At 43.4% G+C, this 23,997-nt stretch overlaps 5 protein-coding genes and 1 long non-coding RNA gene across 6 annotated transcripts; 4 read left to right on the top strand and 2 right to left on the bottom strand.

Moving 5' to 3' along the window:
- Positions 1-1,101: 1,101 nt before the first annotated feature.
- On the top strand, positions 1,102-2,001 carry LOC136353783 (uncharacterized). The gene is made up of 2 exons (XR_010737214.1): positions 1,102-1,229; positions 1,335-2,001. It is a non-coding gene; the product is annotated as an uncharacterized lncRNA (long non-coding RNA).
- A 1,103-nt stretch (positions 2,002-3,104) lies between these two features.
- On the top strand, positions 3,105-5,090 carry LOC4349405 (cyclin-P4-1-like). The gene is made up of 2 exons (NM_001423102.1): positions 3,105-3,495; positions 4,555-5,090. The coding sequence occupies exons 1-2, from the start codon at positions 3,146-3,148 to the stop codon at positions 4,841-4,843; spliced, it is 639 nt and encodes a 212-aa protein (NP_001410031.1). The 5' UTR covers positions 3,105-3,145; the 3' UTR covers positions 4,844-5,090.
- Positions 5,091-8,986: 3,896 nt separating this feature from the next.
- On the top strand, positions 8,987-12,523 carry LOC4349406 (RNA-binding KH domain-containing protein PEPPER). The gene is made up of 6 exons (XM_015757256.3): positions 8,987-9,374; positions 10,126-10,381; positions 10,929-11,083; positions 11,161-11,433; positions 11,666-11,860; positions 11,951-12,523. The coding sequence occupies exons 1-6, from the start codon at positions 9,069-9,071 to the stop codon at positions 12,140-12,142; spliced, it is 1,377 nt and encodes a 458-aa protein (XP_015612742.1). The 5' UTR covers positions 8,987-9,068; the 3' UTR covers positions 12,143-12,523.
- A 720-nt stretch (positions 12,524-13,243) lies between these two features.
- Positions 13,244-15,871, bottom strand: LOC4349407 (mediator of RNA polymerase II transcription subunit 31). Its single transcript, XM_015757680.3, has 6 exons — positions 15,633-15,871; positions 15,389-15,508; positions 14,900-14,996; positions 14,734-14,812; positions 14,069-14,385; positions 13,244-13,495 (listed from the first exon to the last, which is right to left on the bottom strand). The coding sequence occupies exons 2-6, from the start codon at positions 15,492-15,494 to the stop codon at positions 13,486-13,488; spliced, it is 609 nt and encodes a 202-aa protein (XP_015613166.1). The 5' UTR covers positions 15,495-15,508; positions 15,633-15,871; the 3' UTR covers positions 13,244-13,485.
- Positions 15,872-18,419: 2,548 nt separating this feature from the next.
- Positions 18,420-20,422, top strand: LOC4349408 (trihelix transcription factor ENAP1). Its single transcript, XM_015757285.3, has one exon. The coding sequence runs from the start codon at positions 18,986-18,988 to the stop codon at positions 19,994-19,996; it is 1,011 nt and encodes a 336-aa protein (XP_015612771.1). The 5' UTR covers positions 18,420-18,985; the 3' UTR covers positions 19,997-20,422.
- A 2,778-nt stretch (positions 20,423-23,200) lies between these two features.
- LOC4349409 (large ribosomal subunit protein eL27x) lies at positions 23,201-23,886 on the bottom strand. Its single transcript, XM_015757323.3, has one exon. It carries the CDS (start codon positions 23,834-23,836, stop codon positions 23,426-23,428), a length of 411 nt encoding a protein of 136 aa, XP_015612809.1. The 5' UTR covers positions 23,837-23,886; the 3' UTR covers positions 23,201-23,425.
- Between the last annotated feature and the right edge of the window lie 111 nt (positions 23,887-23,997).

Below are 23,997 nucleotides of genomic sequence, written 5' to 3' on the forward strand. Positions count from 1 at the left end.
CACATGTGGGTTACTGTAGCACTTTATGGCTAATCACGGACTAATTAGGCTCAAAAGATTCATCTCGTGATTTCCATACAAACTGTACAATTAGTTTTTTTATCTATATTTAATGCTCCATGCACGTGTCCAAAGATTCGATGTGACGTTTTTGGACAATTATTTTTTGAAACTAAACAAGACCTAACTTATGGGTCTTTCTATAGGCTAGCATCATGTGAGTGGGCTAGTTAGCCTGGGTTCAAGACTCACCTCCTCCTTAATACCATTGATATGGAAATTTTGGTAAATTTTGTTCTCAGTTTATTGTCTAGATATGGTAACCCCTCTTCAAACCGTAAGAGAGATGTGGAACTCGTGCTGCTGTCAATTTTTTTAAAAAAAAATAAAGAGAGAGGAGACGAGGTTGTAATCACGTAGGGTAGTAGTAGTAGATGTATCTGTTCATCTTGTTCTGAGATCAGACAGTTGGAACAAATACAGCGCAGCTAGGGGCAGCACCACACCCAGCAAGCCAAGTAATACTGCTGCTACACTTGCCTCATGCTGCTTGGAAGGGACAGACAAACCGAAACAGATCGACCACGCATGCTTTGCTAATTGCTGTGCTTTGGCGTTTTCGCTGTAAAGTCTCCTCCTCCTATATCCATTTCTCACTCCCTCACATTGTTAAACAATCAATTAATTAATTTGACAGCTAATCTAACAACAGATGCATCACTCTAAGATGCTACTACTAATCTCCCTGTGGCATGGATAAGACACAGACACTTGTAATTCATAACATGAGCATATGCATGCACACTGAATGAGTGTCATCACAGCATTAGATGGGATCAGGGTGTCATGTCATGCAGCTTCATGCTAGCTACTAGTAGCTATACTAACTTTCTCTCTATCTTTAACAAAAGGAGATAATTAAATCCTTCACTTAGACCGGATGATTAGCATCTGAGGGCGACGCAATGCAGCATATGTGCATGAATCATGATCATCATCATCAGGCTTTCTGCTGTGACAGGACCTGGAAAAAAATTATTCTAGTAGCTTTTGGTTTTGTGTTTAACTATATATATGGTGATAAATTAAGCCACCCTGATCACATGGATCAGAGTCTGGCTGGACCACGGGATCCCATAAAATCGGCTATTAAATCGCAAAAGGGGGCAAAAAACAATAGCAATATTCTGGATGAACTGCCAAGGTGTCTCTCATGTGCATTCTTGTGGGTATATTCCTTCCCTCTTCTACTAGTTTTCGTCCAAACTGTTCCATCCATCTGCATCTTTCTTCAGATCAGTTCACAATATACTTGTACTACCTCATTGGCACAGGCACATTCTTGTGGGAGAAATTTTGGATAGAGAAATGGAGATGATGCTCCTGATGCTGGGAAAGAACATCACATGCTTGCATGCTCCTCGACGTGATGAGCAACATGTAAGTATATGTTAGTACTGCAGTAGTGCCCTTGCAGCATCGATCACCAACCAATCTGTCGCCTGCATGGCAGAATCTGATTGTCTGTTCCTCACAAACATGTCATATTCTGATGCCTCCTAGCAATCTGAATTACTACCATATTAAAATTTTCACCCCTCCTGATGGTGTTTTCACCTTCTGTTCTGACACATATGTTAAGATTTCAAGTTGTTCAGGGAAACACTTGTGATATGTATATCCACCCATCCCACCAGGGTTCAAGTCCTGTTGCCCATGAATATTACAGACATACTAGTGGGCATTCAATAGAATTTAGTAAGATCAGGGATGTGTTGTGGATTCCCGTCTCTTTGAGCATGTGTTAGATGGCGCATCTGTCATTGTGTGAGTGTGGTGTTACGTGTGTAGTGTTGTGCATGCATTTACATCTGTCGTGTAATCGCAAAAAGATTTCAGGTTGTTCAGGTGTGTATGTGTTCAGTGTATCTCTGAATTGATCTGTGCTGTTGCTGCATATGCTGAAGCTGACACACATATGTTCAGTTTCAGAGTTCAGTCTGTTTCGAGTGTTCAATGTATCTCTGAACTGATCACTGTTGATGCTGAATATACTACGCTGAAGACGACACTGACATTTTGACTAACTGGGTGCCTATAATCAGCACGGAATACACGAGGAAAAACAAAAAATGAAGCGCCACTAATCAGTTAATTACCGTTTCAAATGATCCATCATTAGCCAATACATGCATGAATTTTTCGTGCGGAATGCCCACTGCTAGAACTGCGAAACACCCTAATTCTCGCTGAATTTGTGTGCATGTATATCCATCCATTCATCGTTCGGCTGCCTAACAGCTGGAAAAATGACTTTGTGCATCTTGTGAGAATTGCAGCTAAAGTCAGGTTAGCTCTGAAAGTGCTCTACCCTGCATTCTTGCCAAGGTTAAATTCTTCCAACCAATACACGCTCTCGAATCGAACCTTATCACTCTTGTCATAAATTAAGCTGCAAGAATCAGATGATTCCACAGTTCAGATAACCCTCAAGAAAAGAACTTCACAAGTTCAGAATTCAGACTGACTTAATTCACCAGGTTGCCGAAAATTCACTGCAAGTACTAATGCAGTGCAGCCGTACGAACCTATCTGTACGGTCGATACGAATTTAAGCAAAAATCCGATCCATCATTATAATCTAAATTTGAGAGTCTGATCAAACCCAGATTTAAACTAATTTTTACCAGGTTGCTCAAAATTCACTGCACGTACTAGTGCAGTGCAGCCGACAAATCCATCTGTACAGTTGATACGAATTTAAAGCAAAATTAAATCCATCTTTATAATCTAAATTTGAGAATCTGATCAAACCCAGACTTAAACTAATTTTTACCTGCTTGCTCAAAATTCACTGCAAGGACTAGTGCAGTGCAGCCGACAAATACATCTGTACAGTTAATGAAATTTTAAAGCGAAATTCAATTTAAATTCGAGAGAGAGAAGAAGAAGAAGAAGAAGAAAGACAGACTAATCATGCCAACTTGCAAGCCCAAAGACCCAATCTTTCCTTAGAAATTTAATTTTTTTTTCATCTCTTTCCTCGCGTTTTCCCTCCCTTTATAACCACCACCACCATCTCGTCTCCTTCCTCCCGCTCGCTTACTGCTCGACTCGTCGCCTTCCTCCTCGTGGCGAGCGATCGATGAGGACGGGGGAGGTGGCGGAGGCGGTGCCGAGGGTGGTGGCGATCCTGTCGTCGCTGCTGCAGCGGGTGGCGGAGCGGAACGACGCGGCGGCGGCGGCGGCGGCGGTGGGGGAGGAGGCGGCGGCGGTGTCGGCGTTCCAGGGGCTGACGAAGCCGGCGATATCCATCGGAGGGTACCTGGAGCGGATCTTCCGGTTCGCCAACTGCAGCCCGTCGTGCTACGTCGTCGCCTACATCTACCTCGACCGCTTCCTCCGCCGCCGCCCTGCCCTCGCCGTCGACTCCTTCAACGTCCACCGCCTCCTCATCACATCCGTCCTCACCGCCGTCAAGTTCGTCGACGACATGTACGTCGCTGCACCACCACTCTCTCTCTGTTTTTTTTTACTTCCTAATTCCCCATTTCACGCGAATTACGCACGACAACGCCACCGACAGAGTTGCTTGCTTGCGATCGTCGTCGACAGAATTGTAGATTGATTCAACGGTGGCATTTGTTCGTAGCTTCTGAATTTCAAATTTTGAAACTTCAAGAGCAAGTGTAGATAAAAAACGAACTCTTTTTCTATCTTGAAAACACAATTGCATAAACACTTGCACCGGTTAGATTAAAAAAAGTTGCATATTCTTGTATTATCTAGCCAGCCAAATCAAATCGAACTAAATCAACCTGAAATTCTGAGCAAAGTTGCATAATGCAGCAGCAGCATGATCGCATAATTCGACCTTTTTTTTCTCTTTACAATCGCACAATTCGACTTTAGTAGCGATGTTGCTTGGCGAAATGTGATCGACCAATCCTTTTTCTTTTTCGTTTTTTGAACCAAATGTGATCGACCAATCGATGGATCGATCGATCCCCTTTGGATTGATTGGCACACGAGCACTGCTGCACAGCCCCACCACTGTACCACAGGCATGTGGTCCCCACTCACAGACCTACTAGCTAATCCCCTTTTTCACCTAGCAATAGCATTTTCCAACTGGCATTGGCAATAGCATCAAATCCAAGCCATCGAGTTGGTCACAAATCCAAAGGACAGTTGTCGAATTCGAGGTTGATGCGGCGGCCATTCTACTACCAAATTCGCCATTCTTACCAAAGTGACAGACACCTTGGGTGTGTGTGTGTGTGTTTGTCCTATCTACCTTCTCACAGGCTCACATTGCCCTCAAAACAAGCCACTCGGTTTTGTCCGTTTCGCCATTGACAAGAGCTATTGCTTCGGTGACATGCTGGCTGGCCTGGCCATCATTGATCAGTGGTCTAAAACTCTGAATATGCTCTTCTTCTTGTCGTAGTTTGGAATATGTTTTTTTTTTACCGGGTTCGTTTTATCTTTCGGTTGAACTGGTCGGTGCATACAATTCAACCTGATGACCGTCACAATGCGTCGTCGATGCAGATGCTACAACAATGCCTACTTCGCGAGGGTGGGAGGCATCAGCTTGATGGAGATGAATTATCTTGAGGTGGACTTCCTCTTTGGCATCGCCTTCGACCTCAATGTCACGCCGGCTGCCTTCGCCTCCTACTGCGCCGTGCTGCAGAGCGAGATGACCTACCTGGAGCAGCCGCCCGCCGTCGATCTCCCCAGGCTGCACTGCTGTCCGTCCGATCAGGACGATGCCGGCTGCCATCACAAGCAGCAGCAGCAGCAGCAACAACAGCAGCAGCATCAGCTCGCCGTCTGAATGTTCAGGAGTTCAGAATCAATGAGAAGTTCAGAGCTCTTCTTTTTTGTCACTGGATGTGGTGTCAATTTGCCTTTCTTTTTTCTTTTCTTTAATCTTTTTTTTACCGTGCTTGGTACATAGGTGTTAGTTAATTGTGGTTAGTGAAAGAATTGAGCTTTGATTAGATAGGTGGATCATGGTTCATGGATGGGTCAGCTTCTTGGGATATTTTTTTCGCCATTGTTCGTTCGATGGATGGATGGATCATGGATAGGTGGATCAGCTTTGGGATCTTGCCATTGTTTAAGTGATGCTAACTTGTGCGCATGTGAGTCACAGCACATTGCATGTCTCTTGTTTGCTTCCTTTTTTTTTCTCTCTTTTATTTTCCTCTTTTCTGAACATTATTCGCGGCAGGGGCAAGAAAAGGGTAGGAGAGATATCATGGGATTGTGGCGACAATTGGGTTATTGGTCAGAACATGGCATGTTTCTTCAATGTTTGGACGAAAATGATCAGCTCAGCATCTCTCATGAAAATGAAAATTTTCGATTATATATTTGATGGGCATAGAACCTGAAAACTCTGAATAAATGCAGAGAGCAACTGAAAGTTGTCAGTCTGAAATAGTAGTCAGTTGATGGTACTGGCATAAATGTCACTGGAGTACAATTCCATTAATATGGAAAGTCCACTAGGGCAAGAAAGAACCAATTGTTTTTGTTCGATCTACCAGAAGAGAAGAAGTTCCATTGCTTTCTTCATACTCCAGAGCTCTCCTACTAGTTTAGTTCGCGAAAAAAAAAAATTTTAGGTGTCACATCGAATATTTGACAGGATGTCAGAAGAGGTTTTCGGACACGAATGAAAAGACTAATTTCATAACTCGCCTGGAAACCGCGAGACGAAATTATTAAGCCTAATTAATCCGGCATTAACATATGCGGGTTACTGTAGCACTTATGGCTAATCATGTACTAATTAGGCTTAAAAGATTCGTCTCGCGATTTCCATGCAAACTATGTAATTAGTTTTTTTATCTATATTTAATGCTTTATGCATGTGTCCAAATATTCGATATGATGTTTTTGGGAAAAAAAATTTAGAACTAAACAAGGCCTTAACAGCAAGCAACAAACATGCCAGAGTTGCATCAGGGGTTACAGGAGCAGAAGTAAATGAGTCACAAAAAGGAAAAGAAAAAAAAAGAGAGGAACACAATTAAATGCAATGTCAATTCACCTCATGTACTTGTCCAAAAGGGCCAAGTAGATGAGAGATTCTACTACAAGGAGATGGAGAGATTCTCATGGCAGCAGAGGCATCTTGGGCGGTACTACCTCTGTTCACAAATATAAGCTATTTTAGAACAATACTGAGTCAAGTATTTTTAACTATGACTGCCAGTAAAATAAAATAAAAATCAATGACTTAAGAATGATGTTACAGCAATTAGAGTTAAACAAACTATCATAATATGCAACTCTTTTTATTTGAAATAATTATTTTTAAAAAATACTTCCATTGATCAAAATAACATATTGGTGACCATGTCCAAGTCCAAAATCGCTTATATTCATGGACGGAGAGAGTATATCAGACAGGTAATTAAAGGGTGCCATTACCATGAACAGTAGATGCATCATGTCATATACTATCTATGCAGATGTTAGTAGTGGAGAGCAAGGAGGAGGGGTGATAAGAGAAGAGAAGAGAACGTGGTGTGCATGAGGTTTGTAGGGCTAAGGCAGTGGTTGTGGAGGGCAAACACTGCGTGCCAACTTTTGAGCTGGGGGTGTAATATATAATGCCTTTGGCCTTAATGCTGTGAGCTGGACATGAACATGGATGGATGCCGGTCACAAGAAATTCGGCGGTTGCAAATGGTGATCTGATGAGATGACCAGTGATGCAGGGCGAGGTGAGGTGAGGTGAGGCTTAATTGCAGCCAAGTCAGAAAGGAGAAGTAGTAAACGATTCCCTCTCTAGTCTCTATGCTCATTTGACATTCCAGGTGAAGGTTATGTGCATCCTAAGCTAATGTGCTGTACTTAGTGATCTAAGCTAGTGCACTTATACTATATTGTAACTAGCTTGTTCTTAATTGCGGCAATAACAGCATACACAATTTTATTACAGATGTGGTTTGTATTTTGTATTTTTTTAAATGAAAAGGTCAAAATAATTTATTTTGAGCTATTACCTTATGGTAAGAAAATTGGATTTGTTAGAGTGTAATATATTTGGGGGAAGATGTGTCGGTGGGTAAATGTTTAAGCTGATGAAGCGTTTCTATTGGTAGAAAACTATTATGGACAAAATTAAATATATGTGGTGAGAATTGGCATGTGGGTACTGAACCATGTGACTCCAGAACTGCCAAAGCCAATGGTATTTGAACCTGTGATGTGAAGCCTAGCTAGCTAGCTAGCCCATGCAATGTGGATCAGTGGCCTAAAGAATCACAGGAGTAAACCATCAGGGACAGTGATGATTCTTTGGGCATTTGCTTTTCATAAAGGCTTCCATTTGCTTTGGTTGTTCCCCTGTGAAATGGAGATGGATTTTGGTTGGGAGCTTAACTTTATCTATGTACTTTGATGCCAATGCATGTGTGTGCCTTTAATCATTCTTGTTGAGTTGCTGGTACATGTCTTCTGAATTCCATGGCTTCCATCCTTTCTTATCTTCTGGAATAGTGACAAGTGCACTAATTGTGGCTCCTATGCAATAGAAGTGAAAACAGGGATGTCATGAGCTCAGGACCACCACAGGGGATTTACTAGGGGTTGAAGTATACAGTAAAAATAGTTTCTTTTCTTAACATTTGAACTCACAATATGAAATTGATCGATGCATGATGCATGAAACTCAACAATCAATTTAACCCGTCTCCAGTAAATTTGCACAACCTTATTAGGTGCAAATTTTGTAAGGATAGGCAGGTGGTAAACATTACAGAAGCCCCAAAACAATGAAGACTGTACTTTTTGATGTTAAACCCTGCAGCACAGTTTTCTTGCAAAGATAAGTTGACCATCAAACAATTAATGGGAAAATTTAAATCATGCCACACAAAATTTACAAAATTTATGATATACCACCCTGACCCACATGTCATTAACTCATGTGGGTCCTATACGTCATTGAGATACGGGTGGCATATCTCAAATTTTGTAAAATTAGGGTGGCATGGTTCCATCAAACCCAACATTAATACCCTATTTGATTAATACCCTGTCTAGAAACAGTGACCTCTGGCAGTCTAGGATATTGCTTCCTACACTAGTTGTGTACAACCATGACTACTACAGTACCACCCAGTAGATCACCATCAGATAACATGGAAGCTAGAAACACTTGCACATGATCGTACCCAGCTCATACGGGGTGACCAGCTCAGTACAAGATGACAAAAGGCACTCTATCATTCATACTTCGGTCTACCATGTGTTTATTTGAAGTGGACACTATTACTCTCTATACATAAGACTTCGCTCTTTAAAACTTGCGAAGTCTGGGCCGTTAGATTAGGATCCAAAGTTTCACATATCCTCTTCTCTATCAATCGCACATCCTCCTATCCGGAGGCATGATTTTGTTAAACAGGAGAGTTGAACGATGTAATTTTAAAATTTTATTAAAATTCAAATTTAATGTTTTTTTCTTTAGAATTTGTTGTCATGTGTAGGGCCCAAGCCTAAGCTGACCTACACGTTGCTCCTTCTCATGCTCCTTCTATTTCTCAAAAATGAAAGTGTATAATTCTATATCGGACATACAAAATTGGCATTACTAGAATTACCATATGAAATGCTTTTGCAACAGTAAGGTTCTTTTTTTAAAAAAAACTAACACTAAGGTTTCTTGAACCACAGTTTTCCGCCTTACCTCCCTCGTTTAGTAAGGTTGCCAACCTTAGCTGTTCGTTTTCCACGCGCACGTTTCCTAAACCGTAACACATGTGAGAATGACAAGTGGGCCACAGCTGAATTCCAAAGCCTAAATGTTAAGGCCTTGTTCAATCGCGGCCCATCCAAATGAGCCCCAAACGGCAACACGAGTAGGCCCAGGAAAACGTAAACCCCGGCCTGCTAGTAGATCTGGGCCCATAGTGCCGCTCGTGTGAAATCAAACAGATCTCGTGCTCCTCTCCTCCTCGTCGCCGTCTGCCTCCCACCACTTGACAACAACAAAGTCTCTCTCTCTTCTCTCTCTCGCCTCGACGCCCCAAACCCTAGCCATGGCCGACCCAGCCGCTGCCGCCGCCGCCGCCGAGTTCGGGGATCCCGATTCGCCGCCCGCGCCGGCCGCCGAGGAGGCCGAGGCGGCTGCGGCGGTGGGGGAGGAGGCGGTCCCGGCGGCGGAGGCCGCGGCGGCGAAGAGGTGGCCCGGGTGGCCCGGGGACAGCGTGTTCAGGCTCGTGGTCCCCGTGCTCAAGGTCGGGAGCATCATCGGGAGGAAGGGGGAGCTCATCAAGCGCCTCGTCGAGGAGACCAAGGCCAAGGTCCGCGTCCTCGAGGGCCCCGTCGGCGCCACCGAGCGCATTGTGAGTGCCCCGCGCTAGTTAGTTTATCGAGTGCCTATGTAGTTCTTTCCGTTCAATTTGTCGAGTATTTTAGAAGCTCTAAATTTGACATTAAATTGTTGGATTGTCTGGTAGGTAGGATCTTTTCTTAGAGATGTTATTTAGTGCTCTGAATTAGAGATTTTGTGAGTTAGCTGCTTAGGTTGGGTGTATATTCAGTAAAAATTTTGTTGATTGTTTTGCTTTGACTTATATATGTTAGCCTATGAGTTGCTGCAATTGTTAATTGCATTTTTTGTCATGTCAAATAATAGAGCAGAGGTGGACAGGTGGTTTATATTATTCTTAAATTGGTTAAAATTTCAAGCCAAATTTAGAGCTGATGTTGATTGCGTGTAGTATTGGTGTGTGGTGGTGGCCTTATTGTAATTATGCTTGTTAGGGTGGTCTTATCCTGAAGTTATTGGACTTGTTATTGCTTACGATTGTAGGCAGTTCATCTCTCAAGATGATGGGTAGTGAACAGATGGCATTCAATATGTTTTCCTGCATTTGTATCTCGCCTGGTTTGGTGTGACTCAAACAGAACGATCTTATTTATAATTTGGTTCAAATTGATGAAAGCAATAATCTATCATTCTATCTGTTCTCTGAATGTGTTCGAAATTTTGTATTGGGCACTCACATTAGTGTTGTTTGCATTATTGTTTAGTCGTTTGATGTTATCCTTTGGATTCACTAACTGAATCAATCCCACGCCTCTTGGTTATAGGTTCTTGTGTCTGGGAAAGAAGACCCAGCCTTGGAGCTTCCTCCAGCTATGGATGCTCTCATGAGAGTTTTTAAGCGTGTCAGTGGTATAACAGATGGAGCTGCTGAGGGCACACAGGCAGCTACTGCACCTGGTGTATGTGCTGCCCGTTTGTTGGTTCCTGGAGCTCAGGCAATTAACCTAATTGGGAAGCAAGGTGCTTCAATTAAGGCCATCCAAGAGGGCACTGGTGCTACAATACGGGTTATATCAATAGGTAATGTACTCTCGCTTGATGCATAGCATGTTAATACACCATTGCCTTTGTGCCAATTTGATGGTTAAAATTTCTGTAAAAGTTTGATTTTACACCAGGGCTTGCTGTGCATTATTCTGTGATCCTTTGTTTATACTGTTTGTATGGGTTTAAGGCTTTAAGCAAGTAATAGATATTTTGAAGTCTTCCCCTGTTAGTATTAACCATGGTCTTGATATGCGTATTTTATTCAAAGAAAGCGTGGTAGAGCACTTTGCATGTCTTCTTGCATGGAAGAACGTATCATGTCCATTCTACTCTTGGTCACAGTCAGTAGAAAATATTGTGGGAAAAGTTTCAAATTAGCACATAACATTGTTGCGTAGAAAACCCAAAGGCTTAACTTTTCTAGATGTAGAAAGATATCAAGGGATCAACAAAAATGAATTAGTACAATTTTGTACAAACAAATGCGTGTTGATGGTATTGTACTTAAACACCCTCTAAAATTTTCAATTACCCTGAAAAGTGACAGCAATATATAATATCAACTTATAAATTTATGTAGATGAGCGAGAGCGACCTTTCTATGTAATTGAAGATGAAAGGATAGTTGAGATCCAGGGGGAAACAGAGAAAGTCCTAAAAGCACTTCAAGCAGTTTCTAATCATCTCCGGAAGTTTTTGGTTGACCATAGTGTACTTCCATTGTTTGAGAAGACTGTAAGCACATTTATCTCATGTTTTACTTTACCCTTCTTATCAATCCTAATATATGCCGTTTCTGATTTGTTTCTCAGAATGCTACAGTAACTCAAGATCGCAGCACTGATGCTTGGACTGATATATCACATCCTTCAATTGTTTCTGCACAAATAAACCAACCACCTCCTGTGGTTGATGAATATATTCTTCCAATGAAGAGAGACCCTCTGTTTCTCGAACGGGAACCATTGATAGACCACAATATTCATCGCTCAGGTGTTTCGCTTTATGGGCGGGATCCTGCCTTGTCAACATTACGAACCTCTGGAATACATGGTGGTGGACCTGGTGGCCCTCTACTTTCACAGGTATGGTTGATCTTGGGTTTCACATGCATCTTCATTTTTTTTTTCTGATGAGCTGTTTGCTGGAACAAACATGATTCATGTGGTTCTTTGATTTTGAAATCTGTTGTAATTTGAGTCTCTTTTGCCTTTGATTATGCATCCTATCCATTAATATATGTTTGCCAGTTATTATTTATCAGTACAAATATTTATTTCCTCGTACTGTTTACTGACTAGAACACGTGGCACGCAGATAACTCAAACAATGCAAATTCCCCTTACCTACGCTGAAGACATAATTGGAGTGAAAGGAGCAAATATTGCATACATACGAGCTAACAGTGGTGCAGTCGTCACAATTCAAGAGAGTTTGGGGAGCCCTGACGATATTACTGTTGAAATGAAGGGGACATCATCACAAGTACAAGCTGCCTATCAACTCATCCAGGTAATACCATGGCATATATATACTCCTTAAAATTTTGTATTTTCAAGTTTCAGCCATAAAAATCTCTAATGTCATGTCCTCCTCCCTCAGGATTCTCTGGCGGCACATAGGGATTCTGTCAGGAGCAGCTATGCAGGATTAGATCCAGTATATAGGCCAAGCTATTCACAGTATGGCAGCTCGACCTATCCGTCGTCGTCATTGCCATCGTATTCTAGCATGGATGGGGGTGGATATTCGTCTTCAGGTCTCGGTGGATATGGGTCATCTTACCGGTACTAAGCAGTTAGTCGATAGGCTTGTTGCCGCCCTGTATCCATCCCTGGGCCATCCTTGTACTGAGCCAGCAATAGATGTTTTGATGGCTTTTGTTCTTCTCGGCTGTAGTCCTGCAGAAATCATTGTGTCCCGGCAAATGTTTTTGGTATATCTGCTTTTGTTAGTGTGACAGGGCATGTGGTTTATATCTCATCATGGAAAGATGCCCCTAATTTTTCATAGTTTAGTTGCATTTTTTGTGATTCTTATGGTTGTGTGGTCTACCTGTTTGTGTTGAAAACGGATGAGTCAATGCACGTGTTATGTTCATCCAATATTTTCATGCTGTAAGCATATGAATGAAAAGGAAAAAAAAAGTACCGTGAAGCATAACTGAAGCATAAAGTCGCTGTTACATGTAATACTTTGATACTGTGCCCTTCTACAAAATATATGAAAAAGAAATAGCCGTGACAACTAGATGATACTTCAACAAAATCATTTCTACCAATACGATCTTTTACGTACAAAGATAGCAAAACTAAGGGACTTTGAATCAAAGGATTTATATAGGAATTTTATAGGATTTAAATCCTATAGTAAATTTTACTATTTGGCCCTTTAATTTAAAGGATTGAAGCTTTCTAAATCCTATGAAATTCCTATGGAATGGCACATTGCATGTGGATTTTGGGGGAAATTTAGCAAGAGCTCCAACCTCTTGGAAAATTTTCTTTGAGTCTATCTCTTATCCGATTCCTGCGTTTTTCCTGCACTCCAATTAAACGATCATTCCTGTGTTTTGCAATCCTCTGTTTTACACTTCAATTTCTGTCAGAATCCTATGTTTTTCCTATTCCTCCGTTTTTTCTACCTTGCGATTCAAAGGGGCCCTAAAGCTTCATATTTCTAGATGTACAAAGAATGTGAGAATATCACTGCCTACCGACAATATTAAGTTGATTGGACCTTCAAATTGATCCCGTATCCCAATACTGTTGTTGTAACGATGAACTAATGAAGAACACACTACCGAGCGTAACCACTTCATCGTACCCTGAAAATATGGGCTCTGTGAAACAGGCTTTTACTGTGGATTCTCTGGCGTTTTCAGTGATCTTCCAGTGACCAAAAAATTAGTACTCCTATAATTACAAGGCCACATAGATGAGCCAATCATTCAAGGGCCAAGCGTACAGGACATATTGTTATCCAAATTACATCTCCAGCGGCACAAATAGGAGTAACTGTTAGCTTCTAAATTGCTGCAAAAAAAGGCCTACGAGGAAATAAATATGAAGATTACTCTTCACTTGCATACAATGTTGTCTGTCTGTTAAAGTTGACCAGCATGTTCCACAGTTCCACTAGCCCATCCTGTAGTGACAAGAAAAACAGTATATCAGTCATATCGAATTGTTTTATTGAACATAAATACCATACTTCTGAGTTCAAAACATACGGAACAGGGACGAAAGGAAATAAGCTGCTGTAGCTACATGACACACTTCAAAGTTTAGGCAATTCAACTGACTACTCATCTTTCAGTCATAGCAATCCTACTGTAAACCTTGTACTCGCTGACAAAATCACTGAAAAATCCTGACCATCTGGAAAACTCCGTTCCCTCACCATATACAAACACACAACGGGAGAGGGAGGAGGGATGGAGAAAATAAAAGGAAAAACACAACAAGATTCCTCTGTTCAGTTTTTTTTTTCAACAAATAACGATTCCTACCAAAGAGGAACAATTCAGCTCTCCTGCAAAAGCACATTGAGAGCCTCAGCCGTCTTTCCTGTATAACAGGAAGAGGATCTTCATAATCTAGAAAACAGAAACAAAAATATGTTTGCATAGACGGAAAACAACTCGCAAGGCAAAACATCACTGCAAAGAAAACAAACAACTTCATAAGAGATATGGATGATTGTAAGGGAAGTGCATACTTTCTCTTTCTACCACCCTGTCCACCCATGACATTTCTCATGTCGTTCTTTGGGATATTGGTGCCAGGGGTTCCTGCAAACTGCATAGGAGACATTGCAGATGCACCAGCTGCTGACATAGGTGGCAAAGATGATGATGGTGCAGCAACAGGTGGAACCACGGTCGACGGCACTGGTGCTGCTGGGGGCACTGTTGCTGGTGCAGGTGCAGGTGCAGGTGCCGGAGTTGGTTCAGGAGGAGGGCGGGGTAAGATGTGCTTCAACCTATTGTTCCTATAGTTTTTCCAGAAGAAATATTGCTGCCTATGAGCAACTTCCTGCGAATAATTTGATGGAAGGAATTAGTTTGTGCTACTGATGCTAATAAAGCACAACAGACAAAACAGAATTACGAATATGCAGTACAATATGAACAAATGATATGCTTCCAATTTGTTCAGTTGCCCCCTAACTAATTCATAAACAAATAAAGGTGCCCATTCATAAGTCTGTAAGAACAACAATAATAAAGTTTTAGCTCATCCCCATTCACTAACAATCTACAGTCAAAGTAATACATTCCAAATACACTTAATAAAGGGGAAATCTGAAAGGATGTTATAGGCGGTACTATAAAAGGTTGAAATGGCACATGTGTACTAGGAAAAAGGGTTTCAAAGGGTCACCTTGCTTGCTGGATGGGCCATTGCATTCCGGAAATTCGCATTTTGGAGGAGCTCAAGAAAGAAAAGGCAGTGCGGATACCTACACAAACAACAACCAGTGTGACCAAGCTATTTTGTCACAGCAAGCACCTACTAGCAAACAGATCTAAATTATACGGCCACTCACATTATGTATTTGATGTACTCCGGACGCTGCCAGTATTTGAGATACTTGAGATACCCGATAAATGCCTCATCCTCAAAGTACCTATTCTGTGCTAGATCTGTTTCAACATAAGAAATATTAGCCAAATGCCATTTTACATACAGTATTAATTTCAGTACTCATTTAACAAGTTTGATTCCATTAAAAATAGCAGAAGCATTGAGAGTAATTGGGCATAAGCAAAACATAATCCAGACATCCATACCTTCCTACTGATCAACATACACTTCAATTATGCATCCAATCTACGGTACCAGACTACCAGCAAACTAATTACTCTAGGCAGTGTATCACGCTTGCTGACCAACACAATCAAATTGCTGTTTATTTTTCCTTAACTAATACCATCAAGTCAAAGATTAAACACTAATTTGTTCAATAAACCTAATGAAAAGATCCGCGGTAAAACCCCAAGCCAAGTGAAACGAGAACGAGGATACAGTACAGTACAGTGGATGTAGGTAGGGTTTGCGAGGCACTGGATGAACTCGAGCTCCAACAAGAACCGCTGCCTCGCGTCGTTGGGGTCAGGCGCCGGCATTGCCTCCGGCTCCATCACGCAGCAAGCACCTGCAAGTGTTGGAGAGAGAGAGAGAGAGAGAGAGAGAGAGAGAGAGAGAGAGAGAGTTAGCACGACTGCTCCGGCTGGATCCCCGATCTACTCCGGCTCAGCATAGCAAGGGGGGAGGAATACCTCGAAGGCCCTGGATGCGCGCGGCACTCGGACGGGAAGGGGAAGCCCCGCCGCTGCTCGCGCTGAGAGCCGCCCTTCTCTCTCTCTCTCTCCCCCCCCCCCTTGGACGAACCCTAGAGCGAGGCAGCAGCAGAGAGGGCCGCGGCGGCGGGCGGCGCGGCGGCGGCGGCGGCGTACTCGGCGTTCCCCTTTGCACTGGCGCTCAGGCGGCGAGGGCAAAAGTGAGGACCGATTAGATCAGGGACAAAATCGTCCATGAAAACAAACTAAGAGCAAAGATAATAAAAATGGAGTAAATTTCACGATACTACATAATACTTTGATAATAAAACTACATATTTAATAATGTGTTTCATAAAACTATAGATTTAGTGTCAAATTTATCATGGAACTAATGTATTATATCATATAACTATAGATTTAACAACTATTTTATCATAAAGCTACATATTTACAACTTTAAATAAATAATAGTGATACGATCTAAACTCTAGAACATGTAGTTCTTTGATAACTTCATCACTAAATTTGAAGTTTTGTGATATGGTGCATTAAATCTGTAGTTTTTGTGAAAAGTTTGACGCTAAATCTGTAGTTTTATGATACTTTGATCCAAGTGTCTACAATTTTGTGAAACTTACTATAAAAATGAGAAAATAAGGAGAGAATGGCACTAACCGGAATCATTCGTACCGCGGGACATTTAATTTATTGCTACTTTAAGATGTGGCAATTAATTATTTGCCACTCGCTATCTATAACATGTCAGCCCTCATGTGTCTATGACATGTGGATCTAGTGATAAATAATTTAGCACCACTCGTAAGAGTGGCAAATAGTTAATTATTCTCTGAATTAATAGATGTGAAATGTTGTAAGACGTTAGTGTTACATACTAGTAATTTCTTCGCATGAGAAGGGGACACGATGAGGATGAGAGAAATACACAATGCTTCAGCAAATACATGTTTTTTGAAAGTTAAAGTTTTTCCCTCGCTATTATTTTCCAACCTTCCATTGCACACAATTTGATAGTAGAATCTCATATTGAGGAAAGATGCTTGGTTGATTTAGATCACATAGGCTTATCTCCAACTATAAGGGCCCCTTTAAATCGTAGGAATGAAAAAACAGAGGAATAGGAAAAACACAGGATTCTGACAGGAATACAATTATAAAACAGAGGATTGCAAAACACAGGAAAAACACAAGAATGATCGTTTGATTGGACCACAGGAAAAACGCAGGAATCAGATGAGAGAGATAGACTCAGAGGAAATGTTCCAAGAGGTTAGACCTCTTGCTAACTTTCCTTCAAAATGTGCATAGGATTACCCATCCCATAGGAATTTTAAAGGATTTGATAGGATTCAATCATTTGTTTCAAAGGCCTTCATAGGATTTTTTTTTTCATAGAATTAAAATCCTCCAAAATTCCTACATTTTTCCTACAAATCAAAGGGGCCCTAAAAAAAGAAGGAAAACCTAGTGCGTAAAAACGGATGTTAAGTTCATCCTTATGTAAACTTATGGGACGAGAAAAAAAAATATAATGCGGTTACACTGTATGAGCTGCAAAATTGTATGATGGTCTTGACACTCAAAACGATACAACCGAACAACAGCTCTATCCAACGCAGCTCCGAAGATCCAATTACTAAACCCAATGATATCTCATGTGGAAAACAGGTTTAGGTAAGACAGGCTTGGTGATATGAGGCAGACCTCAAGCTACATACTATATACTAGATAACTAAACACATTTCTTTACTTATGTATAAAATTTATAGAACAAGTCCTTGTATGTTTCTGAGAAAATAATTATAACCCTTTATGTTATACCAATGTATTATTGGTGTATTAAATAACATGATACATATTGATGAAATATGAGATATTCCTTGTATTTTATCTTAGGGACATGTTATTTATGGAACTTGATAGACATAGCTCACGTTGTCGTGACAAACACCTACTAAAATACACACAGTAGTGTGATGAATGATAACCCCTTTGAAACGATTCAAGAATATGCTCTGCTAGTTTACTGTTGTTAGGATCACCTCCATTCGTTTTGATCAAAGGGACTGTTTGGTAGAGCCTTTTAGATCCAAATCCAATAAAGTTGAAGTTCTATCAAATGATTGAGATCCATGCAAAAATGGAGCAGAGTGGGTTGGATAACTCTTACAAGTCTTACAAGTTGTACTTGTGGTTTAGAAGTTCTTTAAGGAAATTAACATTGATATATATTGGTTGTAAATTTGAAACACATATTCATGTCTTATAATCGTACATCAAAATAAACGTAAGTAATAATCATATTTATCCTCTCATCTCTTTCATGATTTCTGAAGATGATAGTAGCTTGTAAGTATTGGAGTTGGATCCCCAAAAAAAAAAAGTATTGGAGTTGGATCATGAATTAAGGATTTAGGACAATTACATATTTACAAACACATGCTAGGATTTAAGAGGTTGCTTGGCAAATGGGTTAGGAAAATAATCTCACCTACCAAAAAAAATATATTTTTAAATCCTAGCCATCCATTATTCCTTCCTCATTGTTTTCCTAACCCTTTATCCATTTTGCTATCCCAACAGTATCCCGCTTATCTCATTATTATCCCATCACACCCTACGACTGTCAACGCTTCCAAATGGGCCCTAGCTGCACGGCGAAACCAAACGCAGCCACGCCGGCACGGCACGCGCGTGGGCGTGGTGGCCGTAGGCCGTAGCCGCCGCGCCGCGCGAATAAATTAGCAGGCGAGATCGGCCGCCATCGCAGATTCACGGGTCGAGACGGGGCACAGACCAGACGGCGCGGCTCCTCCCCATTCGAAAAAGCCACGGGCGCATCGCACCGCACCGCATCCGCGCGGCGGAAACGGAAAGCACTAGCCGAGAGGGACGTCCACCCACCCACCAGGCCACCACCCCCCCACCCCCGATCCGACACGGCACACGCCCACGCCCACGCCCACGCCCCCACGCCCACGCCGCGCGCCGCTCCATCTCTCGCCTCGCCCCCACGATGCCGCGGCGCCGTGCCGTGCCACCACTCCCTCGCTGGGCCGCCCCACCCACCACCACCACCACCGCGCCGCCACGCGACAAACCCCGCGGAGGCAGAGGCAGAGAGAGCCAGCCACCGCGCGCGCCGCACGCCCACCACCACCACCCACGCGGACGCGGCCGCCGCGGTTCATTCCCCTCCCCCCCCCCCCCATCCCGTCATTTCACCTCCCCGGCCCACGCCCGCCGCGCGGCCCACCTCCGCCTTTATGACCGATTCCCCATCCCCTCCTCTCTCCTCCACCACCAAACCCTAGCTCCCACCGCCGCCGACGATGTCGTCCTCCTCCTCCCCGCCGCCCAACCCGGACGCGCTCTCCTCCCCGGACCTCCCCCCGCTGGCCGCCCCCGCGGCGGCGGCCGCGGCAGCCGCCGCCGCGGTGTCATCTGGTGGCGCGGGGGGCTCCGGGCGGAGGCTGCCCCCGCCGTGCTGGACGCACGAGGAGACGCTGGCGCTCATCGAGGCCTACCGCGATAGGTGGGAGGGGCTCCGCAAGGGGAACCTCAGAGCCTCCGACTGGGACGACGTCGCCGGCGCCGTCACCGCCCGCTGCGGGAGGTTCCCCACGGCGACGCACAAGTCCGGCGTCCAGTGCCGCCACAAGATCGAGAAGCTCCGGAAGCGGTACCGCGCCGAGAGGGCGCGCGCCGCCGGCCGCTCCAAGGGCCCCAAGTGGCCCTTCTTCCCGCTCCTCCACGACCTCGCCGGCGGCGGGGCGCCCGACCCTAGCCCCAACCCCATCATCAAGATCAAATCCAAGGGCCCCGCCGCCGCGGCCGCCTCCCCCTCACCGGCGTCCCCTTCTCCCGTCTCCTCCCCTTCCTCCGAGGAGGATGAGGAGGAGGAGGCGGCGGCGGACGCGGGGCGGAGCAGGAGCCTTCACGGCCTCATCTCCAACGGCGGGAGCGGGAGCGGCCTGCGCTTCACCATCCCCAAGGCCTCCCGCTCCAAGCCTGTGGCGCAGCGAGAACAACCCACCGCCATCAAGGTGGAGAAGAGCGAGGAGGACGCCGAGGCGGAGGCCATGGCCGAGGTGGCCTCGGCGCTGCGCGCCGTCGGCGACAAGTTCCTCCGCATGGAGGAGCGGAGGCTGGAGATCTCTCTCCAGATAGAGAAGGAGCGGATGGAGTCTGAGATGAAGCGCACCCAGACGCTGCTCGACGCCCAGCAGCTGTTCGTCGAGGCCTTCCTCGGCAAGCAGCAGCACCACCACCACCACCACAAGAAGGCCAAGGTGATCTCCGCCGCCGCTGCCGCAGCAACAGCCGCCATGGATGAGGATTGATCTACTCCATGTTGTTGGTATGGCCTACTATGTGTTTAGTAATGTTTACTTCTCATTGTTAACTGCTGGTGTTGACTTGTGATAATTCTACTAGCTGTTGTTTGTGTTTGGGAGGGTGATTAAAGTAGTCAGGTGTAGGATATGGAGTGGGGGAGTGAGGAGGAGGATTAGGAGTGAGTGCTCAGTTAAGCTGCCTGTAATCAGTTCAGTGATCTTGTGCTTGAGTTGCTGCTGCTGAAGCTGCCTTGTCCAAATACTTCTGTAGTAGCATATTATTGTCAGGTTTTTACTCAATCAGTGTCCTGTGTCATGTTCTATGTTTTGATGATCCTAAGCCTTGGAGTATGTGACAGTAACTTGAAGAAGCCTTGCACTGTAGTAACATGTTTTTCTCCATGAATCAAATTAATGGCTGGTTTAAGGGTACTATGATAGCTTATCAGTTGTCATGGACATCTGGACAGCTGAAAACAACACTCTGGATGCATCAAAGAGGGTATAGCGAAATGTGCCGGTTTCTTCGCGCTTCTTGCTCTTTTGCACTCAGAACAAGACTGAAGAGTATCCTGCACTTAAGCTTCTAATTTATTCTTTTGTTAGTCAAGTCTTCTTGAAAACAAAAAGGAACTTCGACTAGCCTTCTGTCAAAGTTAAATACAAAACGAAGCAGAAGAGAGTGCTGACATCGGTCCTATTATTTTAATTGTTCAAATGAAATAAAGAATGACAACAATCTAGTAGGACTATGTTTCATTAAGCCAACGAAATTCTGAGGTAAGGCAATGTTTCATTAAGCTGTTTTATTTATATGCTTTCCAACTAATAAATGGTGTCCTTTTGTGCGAAATCAAATAAATCTGTTTTTCAAGTTTAATATGTATGTTTTGGGACCGAAGTAATGAGCCTGATCGGCACACAAATGCCCGCATTCAGCATGGGGTCATAGTGCGTGTGGTAATGACAGATCTGCAAGTGAATTCCTCAGTTCGCACTGCAAATGTACTCAGACACTAATGGTCAGTTCACCAAACCATATGAGCAGAGCAATCGTAGTAAAGGCCAAAAACGGAGTCCTCACTAGTGAAACTCAATGCTTGCTCGTACCTATGGAAAATGAAGGCACTCATGAGATGTCCAGAATTCAGCCGTTGTAATGATGGGGCACCGTCTGGTTTTCATATATTATAAAGGATGATTGTCAATATATTTTTACTGGAAACTGGATTATCCCTAGATACAATTTGCCATGTCACCATGATTATACAAAGGGTCTGATGTAGACAAACCATCTGTGTTGAATCAGGACCAGACAAAAGAGCGCGCACGTCCTGTCAGTAGTTTGGAAAATAAACATTCCAGTTCTTAAGAAAAAACCACTAACAAAGTGCAAATTTTTTCGCTGAAAACTAATTGCAAAAGGTCTAGCACTTGATAATAGACGCAGACTTGCAACGTATCAACGTATAATTGTTCAAACTTGCATATTAGATATACATGCGGCACTCCAATGAGGCTCCAAAATCAGCTTCAAATTTAAGGTTGAAAATTCAAATTTTGGCCGATAAGTATAAGCATAAAAAAAAAAAAAAGATGCCAGAGGCCTTTTATTATTCATACATTGATCATGTGGTCAGTTTGGTTGTCTCAGAAGTAAGAATACATGGACCTGTGGAGAGATGTGTTACGAATTTATGATCCATTTTTCTTCAAGAAACCTTGATATAAGATCGTCCCAGGTGTGGAACAAATAGAAATGAGCATTACAAAAATGATAAAGCAATCACACAGTGCACAACCTTCATCGAGTTAACTCATTCCCGCTGTGGCACAACGAACATTCTGCAAAACAATATCTCGAAAGACAGCTTGACACACAACTCACAAATCACAGCGCAAACAGAACATGTAGAGTAAACCAGAATAACAGAACAGCATCCAGCCTTGTAAACAAATAAACAGAAAGAAAAACAAGGAATGAAGTCCAGCGCCAGCCAATCAACTTGCTACCTCTGAGCACAAGATTGGCATCAGTTCTATCAGGCCCCGAAGGCTTCTTTTGTGATGCAAGAAATCACATCTTCCATGTTCTTTTGTGATGCAAGAAATCACATCTTCCATGTTCTTTTGTGATGCAAGAAATCGCATCCTACATAACATGATTGACTGCCAATATGATAATGTAGTAATGCGATGGGAAAAAATGATACGATGAGAATTACTTCCTCCGTTTCACAATGTAAGTCATTCTAGCATTTCCCACATTCATATTAATGTTGTCTAGATTCATTATCATCAATATGAATGTGAAAAATGCTAGAATGACTTACATTGTGAAACAGATGGAGTAAAGTTTATCTGACAGTCTGACCACCCAGGGGTGCGACTACTAATCGAGGCAGCTTTGTTCGAAATCAACCTATCATAAGCTCCTCTATGGCGTACAGTAAGTTTCAAGACATTTTCAAAATCAAGCAAGATGTGCCAAGGTAGTTGTTGCCAAATATCAAGCATTGCTCCAGCTTACACAACAAGCAGCAATGAGTATTTATAAATTTGGCCCCTCAAAAACTACACACCAGCCAAAAGCTACATAAACCATAAGATATTGGAATATCACCTAACTTCAAGTGTCTCGCCATCAAAGTCAAAACGGAGCTAAGGTCAATGACATATCCCATAACATATCTCAATCTTCAAACTTATTTAAACCAGAATATTAGTGGTGCAAAAAAAATAGTAAGCAGCATTCCCACACTAGCTGAGCAAAATTTCCAGACCTACCAGTGAAGTGTATGTAAGCATGAGGCACTGAATTAGGACATCCTAATTATACTTATTTTTTGTGAGTAGAACACCATGTGGTACTATCTCAGATTTCTACAAGGATCATAGGGTAGGCAACCATTGGTTGGAACAACTAAAAGAATGAAAACATTACTTATGAATGTCCTATTGCATTCCTTTATTCAAATCCAACAATGTATACACATAATCAGCTATCCGCCTGAACCTTAATACTAGAAGCATCACATAATCCATCCATCCAGACAGGCTCATCTTGCACACCTTGGCACCAACAAAGCAATGAGCCAATCACTAATAAAACACTAATCAGGGAATTTAGCGCAAGCAATCGACATCAAATTCAAACTATAACTAAGACAAGAAAATGAACCATAACCAGTGAAAAATTGACACAGAACGTCTCCCAATATGCTTCTTTAATAGATCCATACTACTAAACATCCACACCCACACAAGCAGGCAGTAGTACCATTACATCAGGGTGATTGAGATTAATTTAGAAAATCCAAAACCATTCATTGGCTGCTACTCAGAAAGCGAAAAGCTTTAGAAAAAGAGAAAAAGGATGAGATGGCCGTGCACCAGTACCATCCCATCGCCGCCGCCGCCGCCGCAGGAGAGAGCTCAGAAGCGGAGCTTGGTGAAGAACCACCTGTTCTTGCCGGTCTTGAAGCGGTCCTCGAGGCGCGCCTTGGCGGACTTGCAGGCGGCGACCTTCTTGTCCCTGGTGGCGAGCGCGTCGGGCCCCGCGGCGACCTCCTTGAGGTCGACGTCGAGGGTGTAGCGGGTGGGCATGAGGTGGGTGAAGTTGACGAGCTTGAGGAAGCACTTGACGCGCGACTTCTTCGCCGTCTTCTTCGCCGAGTCCTTGCGGATCACCTTCTTGGGGTACTTGGCGAGGCCGGCGACGAGGCAGTGGCCGTAGGGGCGGTCGCGGGTGCCCTCCTCGAACACCCGCACGATCACCGCCTTCCGCCCCGCGAACCTCCCCTGCAGCAGGATCACCGCCTTCCCGGGCTTGAGAAACTTCACCATGGCTGATATCCTCTGCTGCGCCGCCGCCGGGGAAGATGGAGTTAGGGTTCGGGGAGAGGAGAGGCTTTTTTTAAGCTCTTTTATAGTCGGGTTGCGGAGAGGATGGTTTAGGGTTTGGGGTGGGGATAGAATGACGTGTTTACCCCTAGGATGCGGTCCGT

This window comes from Oryza sativa, chromosome 10 (genome assembly GCF_034140825.1).
Source record: "Oryza sativa Japonica Group chromosome 10, ASM3414082v1".
Classification (NCBI taxonomy): domain Eukaryota; kingdom Viridiplantae; phylum Streptophyta; class Magnoliopsida; order Poales; family Poaceae; genus Oryza; species Oryza sativa.